At 44.5% G+C, this 11,085-nt stretch overlaps 1 protein-coding gene across 1 annotated transcript in view; it reads left to right on the forward strand.

The window, feature by feature from the left end:
• The window catches only part of fgd6 (FYVE, RhoGEF and PH domain containing 6), a 36,816-nt gene extending 26,216 nt beyond the window's left edge, over positions 1-10,600 (forward strand). The window contains 12 exon segments of the mRNA XM_070434731.1: positions 5,878-5,928; positions 6,034-6,092; positions 6,285-6,356; positions 6,442-6,510; positions 6,697-6,780; positions 6,879-6,958; positions 7,112-7,214; positions 7,475-7,618; positions 7,739-7,841; positions 8,011-8,237; positions 8,347-8,495; positions 8,701-10,600. Coding sequence (XP_070290832.1) covers positions 5,878-5,928; positions 6,034-6,092; positions 6,285-6,356; positions 6,442-6,510; positions 6,697-6,780; positions 6,879-6,958; positions 7,112-7,214; positions 7,475-7,618; positions 7,739-7,841; positions 8,011-8,237; positions 8,347-8,495; positions 8,701-8,737 — 1,178 coding nt within the window. The 3' untranslated portion in view covers positions 8,738-10,600.
• The last annotated feature ends 485 nt before the right edge of the window (positions 10,601-11,085 follow it).

Below are 11,085 nucleotides of genomic sequence, written 5' to 3' on the forward strand. Positions count from 1 at the left end.
TAATACTGTATGCAAATGTGTGTGACAATTCTCCTGTACTCTGTCCCAGATGAGTCCTCGATGTGCCAGCCTGGCTCTGAAGCACTACCTGCTGAAACCTGTACAGAGAATCCCCAGTATCAGCTTCTGCTCACAGGTATTACACAAACACATATATACAACATATACACACATACACAGGTACACACATGGGGGGGTGCTGTGCTGAAGAGGCTATATCGGTCTGCTAATACAGGACTAGGAAAGGCTCAGTGCACTGCTTTTGTGATTTTTTTTTCTTTTACTTTATGTATTTGACTGTTTACCAGCATTTGTAACTTGAGTCTGATAATTATCTGTACAAAACAGTTAGTATGATAATACTTCTGGAATATAAAAATACTTGCCTGATATACGTTTTCCAGTTTTTTAAAATACTTTGCAAATGCAACTTATTTCTATGTGAAAACTGAAATGGTGSATTCATTCCTTTTCCATTTTAGTAGACGCTCTTATCCAGAGCAACTTACAGTAGTGAGCTCATACATTTTCAATCGAACCCACAATCCTGGCAATGTAAGTGCCTTGCTCTACAAACTGAGCCACATCATCACCTCATCACAAACCACTTGATGTCTCAATGTACTCAATTACTGTATTGTCCATTGTTTTTCTTCATGCTGATAGAAAGTCTACAGGTACAAACCTAGATGACCAGCCTATGTACAATACAGTAATGTACATTTACATTAAGTGGTTTGTAAGGATGGTATATTAATACTGCATAAAAAGTGGGGTTTTTCCATATTATTTGATMAAGAAAAMGTCAACTCACCAACATTACGACCAGGAATACGACTTTCCCGAAGCGGATCCTCTGTTTGGTCCACCACCCAGCACAATGGATCRGATCCCAGCCGGCGACCCAAAACAACGACGCCGCAGAAGGGGCAGACRGAGCGGTCTTCTGTCAGGCTCCGTAGACGGGTACATTGCGCACCGCTCCCGAGCATACTACTCGCCAATGTSCAGTCTCTTGACAACAAGGTAGACGAAATCCGAGCAAGRGTTGCCTTCCAGAGAGACATCAGAGATTGTAACGTTCTTTGTTTCACGGAAACATGGCTCACTCGGGATACGTGATCAGAGTCGGTACAGCCACCTGGCTTCTTCACGCATCGCACCGACAGAAACAAACATCTCTCTGGGAAGAAGAAGGGCGGGGGTGTATGCCTTATGATTAACGAGACGTGGTGTGATCATAACAACATACAGGAACTCAAGTCCTTTTGTTCATCTGACCTAGAATTCCTTACAATCAAATGCCGACCGCATTATCTACCAAGAGAATTCTCTTCGATCATAATCACAGTCGTGTATATCCCGCCCCAGGCAGACACATCGACGGCCCTGAATTTTTTAMATTTGACTCTATGTGAACTGGAAACCACATATCCTGAGGCTGCATTTATTGGAGCTGGGGATTTTAACAATGCTAATCTGAAAACAAGGCTCCTTAAATTTTATCAGCATATCGAATGCGCGGCCTGGGCTGGCAAAACCYTGGATCATTGTTATTCTAACTTCCGCKACGCCTGTAAAGCCCTCCCCCGTGGACTGGGATATGTTCCGCATAGCGTCGGACAATAACATTGATGAATACGCTGATTCGGTGAGCGAGTTTATTAGCAAGTGCATCGGTGATGTTGTACCCACAGCGTCTATTAAAACATTCCCCAACCAGAAACCGTGGATTGATGGCAGCATTCGCGCAAAACTGAAAGCGCTAACCACTGCTTTTAATCAGGGCAAGATGACCGGAAACATGACCGAATACAAACAATGTAGCTATTCCCTCCAAGGCAATCAAACAAGCTAAGCGTCAGTATAGAGACAAAGTACAGTCGAGGCCAAAAGTTTTGAGAATGACGCAAATATTAATTTCCACAAAGTTTGCTTTTTTTTGTCAGATGTTACTATGGAATACTGAAGTATAATTACAAGCATTTAATAAGTGTCAAAGGCTTTTATTGACAATTACATGAAGTTGATGCAAATAGTCCAAATTTGCAGTGTTGACCCTTCTTTTTCAAGACCTCTGCAATCTGCCCTGGCATGCTGTCAATTAACTTCTGGGCCACATCCTGATGATGGCAGCCCATTCTTATAATCAATGCTTGGAGTTTGTCAGAATGTGTGGGTTTTTGTTTGTCCACCCGGCTCTTGAGGATTGACCACAAGTTTCAATGGATTGTCTGGGATTTTCCTGGCCATGGACCAAAAATCGATGTTTGTTCCCCGAGCCACTGTTTATCACTTTTGCCTTATGGCAAGGTGCTCCATCATGCTGGAAAAGGAATTGTTCGTCACCAAACTGTTCCTGGATGGTTGGGAGAAGTTGCTCTCGGAGGATGTGTTGGTATCATTCTTGTTCATGGCTGTGTTCTTAGGAAAAATTGTGAGTGAGCCCATTCCTTGGCTGAGAAGCAACCCCACACATGAGATATCAGGATGCTTTACTGTTGGCATGACACAGTGTGGGTAGCGCTCACTCTGTCTTCTCTGGACAAGCTTTTTTCCGGTTACCCCAAACAATCGGAAAGGGGATTCATCAGAGAAAATGACTTTACCCCAGTCCTCAGCAGTCCAATCCCTGTACCTTTTGCAGAATGTCAGTCTTCCCTGATGTTTTTCCTGGAGAGAAGTGGCTTCTTTGCTGCCCTTCTTGACACCAGGCCATCCTCCAAAAGTCTTCGCCTCACTGTGCGTGCAGATGCACTCACACCTGCCTGCTGCCATTCCTGAGCAAGCTCTGTACTGGTGGTGCCCCGATCCCGCAGCTGAATCAACTTTAGGAGACAGTCCTGGCGCTTGCTGGACTTTCTTGGGCGCCCTGAACTGAAGCCTCTCACAACAATTGAACCGCTCTCCTGAAGTTCTTGATGATCCGATAAATGGTTGATTAGATGCAATCTTACTGGCAGCAATATCCTTGCCTGTGAAGCCCTTTTTGTGCAAAGCAATGATGACGGCACGTGTTCTTCGCAGGTAACCATGGTTGACAGAGGAAGAACAATGATTCCAAGCACCACCCTCCTTTTGAAGCTTCCAGTCTGTTATTCGAACTCAATCAGCATGAACAGAGTGATCTCCAGCCTTGTCCTCGTCAACACTCACACCTGTGTTAATGAGAGAATCACTGACATGATGAGTTGGTCCTTTTGTGGCAGGGCTGAAATGCAGTGAAATGTTTTTGGGGGATTCAGTTCATTTGCATGGCAAAGAGGGACTTTGCAATTCATCTGATTAACTGCAATTCATCTGATCCATCTTCATAACATTCTGGAGTATATGCAGATTGCCATCATACAAACCGAGGCAGCAGACTTTGTGAAAATTAATATTGTGTCATTCTCAAACTTTTGGCCACGACGGTAGAGTCGCAATTCAACGGTCAGACACGAGAGGTATGGTGGAGGGTCTACATTCAATCAGTATACAAAAAGGAAAACCAGCCCGTCGTGGACCACGATGTCTTGCTCCCAGACAAACTAAACACTTCTTTGCTCGCTTTGAGGAACACACAGTGCCACTGACACGGCCCGCTACCAAACCTGCGGCTCTCCTTCATGCAGCAACGTGAGAAAACATTTAAACGTGTTACCCGCAAGGCTGCCGGCCCGGACGGCATCCCCAGCCGCGTCCTCAGAGCATGCGCAGACCACCTGGCTGGTGTATTTACAAACAATATGTAATCAATCCTTATCCCAGTCTGCTGTTCCCACATGCTTCAAGGGCCACCATTGTTTCCCAAGAAAGCGAAGGTAACTGAGCTAAACGACTATCGCCCCGTAGCACTCACTTCCGTCATCATGAAGTGCTTTGAGAGACTAGTCAAGGACCATATCACCTCCACCCTACTTGACACCCTAGACCCACTCCAATTTGCTTACCGCCCCAATAGGTCCACAGACGACGCAATCACACTGCACACTGCCTTAACCCATCTGGACAAGAGGAATACCTATGTAAGAATGCTGTTCATCCAACTTCAGCTCAGCATTTAACACCATAGTCCCCTCCAAACTCGTCATTAAGCTCGAGACCCTGGGTCTCGAACCCGCCCTGTGCAACTGGGTCCTGGACTTCCTGACGGGCCGCCCCAGGTGGAGTAGGTAAACATCTCCCACGGCTCCTCACACTGGCCAACAAGGGTGGTTCTCAGCCTCCCCTGTACTCCCTGTTCACCCATGACTGGTGGTGCCATGTACGCGCCTCTCAACTCAATCATTCAAGTTTGCAGATGACAACTCCAGTGGTAGGCTTGATTACCAACAACGACGAGACAGCCTACAGGGAGAGGGAGCGCGGAGTGGGTGTCAGGAATAACGCCTCACACTCAATGTCAACAAAACAAAGGGAGATGATCGTGGACTCAGGAACAGAGAGGGAGCAGCCCCATCCACATCGAGGGGACAGTATGGAGAAGGTGGAAAGTTTTAAGTTCCTCGCTTACACATCACAGACAAACTGAAATGGTCCACCCAACAGACAGCGTGGTGAGAAGGCGCAGCAGCGCCTCTTCAACCAGGAGGCTAAAGACAATTCGGCACGCTGTCACAAAAAACTCACAACGTTTTACAGATGCACAATCGCGAGCATCCTGTCGGGCTCTATCACCGCCTGAGTGGCAACTGCTCCGCCCACAACCGTAAGGCTCTCCAGAGGTAGTGAGGTCTGACAATGCATCACGGGGGCAAATACCTTCCCTCCAGGACACCTACACACCAATGTCACAGGAAGCAAAAGATCATCAAGGACAACAACCATCCGAGCCACTGCCTGTTCACCCCCTATCATCCAGAAGGCGAGGTCAGCACAGGTGTATCAAAGCGGGGACTGAGAGACTGAAAAAACAGCTTCTATCTCAAGGCATCAAGACTGTTAACAAGCCATCACTAACATTGAGTGGCTGCTGCCAACATACTGACTCATCTCAGCCATTAATAATGAAACATTGGATGTAATAAATGTATCACTAGCCACTTTAAAACATAGCACTTTATATAATGTTTACATACCCTACATTACTCATCTCATATGTATATACTGTAACTCTATACCACTATGCAACTTGCCTATGCCGTTCGGCCATCACTCATTAATATATTTTTATGTACATATTCTTATTCATTCCTTTACACTTGTGTGTATAAGGTAGTTGTTGTGAAATTGTTAGGTTAGATTACTTGTTACATATTACTGCATGGTTGGAACTAGAAGCACAAGCATTTCGCTACACTCGCATTAACATCTGCTAACCATGTGTATGTGACAAATAAAATTTGATTTGATTTGGATTTGATTTGGATGTTTTGTGTCTTTGCWCATGACTTTGCACCTTTTGATGGAAGTGTTTGAGGACAGGGTTTGTTCTTTCTGGATTCCATTAGAATGACTATAGCAGAGAAAGGGACAGGGCAACAACTCTTACAATTCCAACTATTGAATCCTGCAATATACTGTTCTTAATCAAATCAAATTATACAAGTACCTTTTTTTCCCAAAGCAGAGATTTTTTTGCCCGTGCTATAGAGGTCTATATGGGTCCGCTAATACTAGTAGAGGCCCAGTGCACTACTTTTGTATTCATTTGTATTTATTTTTATTTTCAGGGGGTGTTGCAGCACCCTCCGCACCCCTACTTCCCGCGGCTATGGTGCTGTGGCATCCCATGGAGCCCGCACTATTTAGTGCATCGGCAGCACTCTGCCACCTAGTGGACACAGTAACAGCAGACACAGTTCTCCACATGTATAAACTGGTTAAGTAAAACATACTGTATATAGCATGATTTAGTGTGATCTGGGACTGATGTAACTCCCTGCTCTTCTACAGATTATCTGAAGAACCTTCCTGAGGACTCGTCTGACTACAAAGACACGCAAGGTGAGTGGAACAATGTTGATCAGGCTGTGTTTGACAATGTCCGGTGTGATGTCATCTCTCTCTCACAGACACTCTCACAGCATGTTAATCATGTTGACCTTACAGCTGCTCTGGGCATAGTGAAGGAGGTGGCCAACCATGCCAACGACATCATGAAACAAGGGGTGAGACGTCACACCATGTCCANTGTTGACCTTACAGCTGCTCTGGGCATAGTGAAGGAGGTGGCCAACCATGCCAACGACATCATGAAACAAGGGGTGAGACGTCACACCATGTCCATCCTCATGAGAATCCGGCCAAAGGCATCCCATAGCATTATCTCTGACCCCGGTCTGTCTGTCTCTATCTTTCAGGATAACTTTCAGAAGCTGATGCATATTCAGTACAGTCTGAACGGACAGCATGAGATTGTTCAGCCGGGCAGGGTGAGTGTCCAGCACTATGACAYGCACGCACACACACACACACACACCTGTGATCTCATCTGTTGTGATCACTTCTTGTCCCCAGGTGTTTCTTAAGGAGGGCACTCTGATGAAGCTGTCCAGGAAGGTCATGCAGCCACGGATGTTCTTCCTGGTGAGTACTGACTGATGCCCCCGGGGTAGTGGAGGTCTCAGTGTGATACCTGACCCGTTACTGTTACAGTTCTGCAGTTTATTTAGAGACTGGCTTAGTTCACTTCCAACACAGTCTGTAGACCAGAACATTACGCCCCAAGTATCTGTATGTTGATGTGGTGTGTGTATCTGTCCCTCTCTCTAGTTCAATGACATTCTTCTGTACACCACTCCAGTTCAGTCTGGTCAGTATAAACTCAACAGCATGCTCTCTCTGGCGGGGATGAAGGTGAGTACAGGCAGGGCTGAACACACATTTAAACTTGACAAAACTCTTCTAAAGACAAAACTCTTCTAAAGTCTAAAACCTTTGTTTATTGTGTTCAGGTGAGTAAGCCCAGTCARGAGGCGTATCAGAATGAACTGAACATTGAGAGTGTGGAGCGTTCCTTCATCCTGTCTGCCAGGTGAGTACCTGCTCACTGACACACCTGAACACCTGAAGGTGGCGCATAACATTATGGACATTCTGATGMGTTACCCTTCTAATTGGTTGTAGGGAAAGTTCTAATGGCTTTTGATTGGTTACAGAAGTTTCTGTTGTTGTTTCTGCTTGGCAGCTCGGCCACAGAGAGAGATGAATGGCTGGCGGCCATCGCCACGGCGATAGACGACCACACCAGGAAGAAGATCACCTTCATATCCAGCCGGAGTCAGGAGGAGGTGAGGCAGTGTGTGTGTCAGGAGGAGGTGAGGCAGTGTGTGCGTCAGGAGGAGGTGAGGCAGTGTGTGTATCAGGAGGAGGTGAGGCAGTGTGTGTGCATGTGTGTTTTGTGAGTGAGCATGCACGTGCTTGTAGCATGTATAGTTCCAGCTCATTCGACTGACTGAATATGGGTACACTCCGATCCCACTGTTACCATAGCCAGTATAATTTTGCTACAATCCACTTGTAATGGCTATAACCGTCTCTCTCTGTGTAGGCTGATGGCGTGTGTGACAGTGGGGCCCCTCTAGGTTCTAAGGCCCCTATTTGGATCCCAGACCTGAGGGCCACSATGTGTATGGTCTGTACCTGTGAGTTCACCCTCACCTGGAGACGCCACCACTGCCGAGCCTGCGGGAAGGTAAGGAAAGGACAAGGGCCCTAGTTTACAATGGTTCAMTACTATACTCCATATGTGTGTGTGTTTGTATGTGTGTGCGCGTGTGTGTAGTGGTTTTCTCACTCACTGTGTGTATTGCAGGTGGTGTGTCAGACGTGCTCGTCCAGTAAGTTCTATCTAGAGTACTTGAAGAACCAGCCGGCTCGTGTGTGTGACCACTGCTTCGTCAAGCTACAGGAGAACAGTATGCGTCTTTTACATGAATACATATGAAATATTAAAGTGTTTTGGCTATTTAAAATATTAAAAATGGAATGAATTGAAGTTAAGTCATGATTTTAAACCCTGTATTGTTTGTTATTGTGAATTCAGTATGTATGTCAGAGGGTGCTTTGTGTTCGTRTGTTTCCTAGGTGACCGTGTTGCTTCTGGGGCGCTGTCTCCTACTGGCAGATCTGGGGGATTCTCTTTCTCCAGGAAACAGAAGAAGATCCCAGCTGCTCTCAAAGAGGTGTCTGCAAACACAGAGAACTCCTCCATGAGTGGCTACCTACAGAGGTCAAAGGGCAACAAGAAGCAATGGAAGAGGCTATGGTTCGTCATCAAGAACAAAGTCCTGTACACCTACGCCGCCAGCGAGGTAACACACCTACGCCACTCTAGTCACAAACACACATTTGTGCATTATGCCGGTGKGTGTGGGTGTGGGTGTGTGTATGTGGGTGTGTGACATGTGTACCTCTCTCCAGGACGTAGCCGCTCTAGAGAGCCAGCCTCTGCTAGGCTTCTTCCTGCGGGAGGAGAAGTGTGGGCCTTTCCAGAAGCTGCAGTTTAAACTGTACCACAAAAACACCCTGTTCTATATCTTCAAGGCTGACGACATCCCCACTGCACAGAGGTAATGGAAATTCCCTTTGGTTTAGGGATCGATAAAGTATTAATCAACCAGGAGGGGACCGTGCTGTAACAGATAACTCCGGAGCGTGGGAGAGTGAAAGCATTCATATAGTTATTTTATCAATATAACGTGTATTGATGAGTTCATTTTTTCCCCAGGTGCCAATGCAATAAAGTTCATGTTGGGTTTCTCAATTTTCTCTCAGGTGGATTGAGGCTTTCCAGGAGGCCATGATTCTTTAACACCTAAACCAGTCAGCTCATGTCCTTCCCCTGGAGCCAATGAAAGGACACCTTTTGATCCTTGACCTCTAGACACGTCAGGGGTCAGCAGCTCAGGAAGCACTCCCCACACCCCGAGCSATGCCACCCCGAGCCCTGATGAACCGGTCTGGCTGCCCGCCAGGAGACCCCAGAGTCACAGTGGTGTGAAGAGCAGACATCATTGTCTTTCTGGTGGAAATATGGACTTTGTTTCAGCTCTACATTACATTCATTGTAAATGTTGGGATCYGTTGAAAATGTGCCCTTGGTCAAACCACCATGCTTCCAGTRGAGCTCTGAGGTTATGGGCRTGTTGAGCCTCACAGGCTGCATATCTATCTGCTCTGGATCTTAGATGGAACCGTTATGTGTCACAGCTGTGGGTCAAAGGTCATGTCCTGAAGCGTGTGTGTGTGGAAGTGTTAACAGAATTATTGTCTGTGGACAGCCTGCTACCTTATACAGGGGTGCCTACGGTCCACAAAAGCCTTGAAAGTCATTGAAAAKGATTTTATGTAAATTGCTATTGATTTACATTATCCCTGAAAAGTTAAAGGATATTGTTATTTTCTTTGGGAAATGTAAGGAAATTGGAATGGCGATTAGAGTGTGAACCTTGCATGATGAGATGGATATCAGTTACAAAGAAGGGTGAGAAAGCAGTGCATTCTCTCTGAGTAGGGAAGCTTCTCTGGTGCACTGCAGGTGGTTGGATTCAACTGTGAAAAAACAGGGTGCCACAAAGACACAGGAGATGAGCATTTTGCTCCTTAGAAATATAGCAAAATTACAGGGGTCGGTTTATGTTGTTATTCTCTGTTAGGCTTAACTCAGTACATCTACCACATGTATAATGCAGTATACTGGATAAAACTGGAAATGGCATAAGTGTCAATATTGTACTACACAACCTATAGAACAAATGCATTTTAAAGAGTATTTGTTAGACTCAGATGCGGTGGTTGGGTAATATGTAGAATTGGGAGAGTAAAATGTACCTTTTTTTGTGTAAAAGTCGWGAGCTAATATTTATATAGAACTGTACATTTCTCAATGTCCATAATTATGTGATTTTAGAAATATGATTTATTTGATAACGGATATTATCTTTGTCACTTTTGTAATAAATAGTAGCTACCTTTTTTATTGTATGCCATGATGGTTGTAAAAGCATGTGTTGTAACAATGCCTYACTAGTTTGTTTTACACTGCCACAACAGACTTGTTGGATTCATTAGGATTCATCTTTTAATCCAGGCCTCGTTTGTATAATTTTTTTATTGAATCATTTAAAGTGGACAGATTACAAAATAATGTTTGTCTTTTGAGATAGACATGGAATGGAGAATGAAATCTATCCCTTAGGAAATGCTCACTAGCAATAAAGCAACATTCAGACAGTGCCTTAAATATGCTCAATTATTTTGTAATAATATAGATACAGAAAATGGTATTTAATTATCTTGCCTTGTTTCATTCATTATTCATTTGAATTYGGATATTCTATTATCACAGTGACTACTTTGGCCGGCCCATCTGACATTAAACAGTGTAAATATCCATTATGTATTTAAAATGAAAATTGTTTAGAGTTGACATTTAGTACTTCAAATGTACTAATCAGGTTGCACTACTATACCATTGTGGCAGGTGGCCTTATGGGAAATGAAGTTTATAACACAGAGAAGCATTAGGGATAACTCAAAACAGATAATATTTTATAGAGACTAAATGTCCCTCCATCCTTAAACACAATCACTAGAGAGCCATAGTGTCTCGTCTGTAAATAATATTTCTGCARAACTGTCAGGCACCACTTTTTAATAAAACCTCTGAAAGTGACTTTGCATCTTGACTTAATTTCATGCTTTGAGACATCAAAGGATAAGGGAGTTAATAAATCTTTCCGCCTTAGATTACTGTCATTGAGTTATTTTATTTCATAGTACTGATTGATGTGTGGGTGCAGGCATGTCTTTGTGGGTGTGGATCTTTGCATGTGTGTGTGTGTGTTTGAGGTGCGAGTGTGTGTGTGTGTGTGTGTGTGTGTTTAAGTTTGACACCGATAAAGAAGTCTTCCTCGGCTGTCTTATTTCTGCTTTGAGCTCAGTGATCAAAGCGCTGTGTTGAGAGAGATAAGAGTATTTCTAAATATGACTCATATTTACCCCCAACTCCCAACGCTCACTCTCTGTGGGTTTCCGCAGCACTTTTCTTCCTCTGAATAAGATAATTCTGCATATGTACAGTGCCTTCAGAAAGTATTCATACCCCTTTACCCCTTGACTTGTTACAGCCTGAATTCAAAATGGATTAAATAGATTTTT

The sequence above is a fragment of the Salvelinus sp. IW2-2015 genome, linkage group LG24 (genome assembly GCF_002910315.2).
Source record: "Salvelinus sp. IW2-2015 linkage group LG24, ASM291031v2, whole genome shotgun sequence".
Taxonomy (NCBI): Eukaryota; Metazoa; Chordata; class Actinopteri; order Salmoniformes; family Salmonidae; genus Salvelinus; species Salvelinus sp. IW2-2015.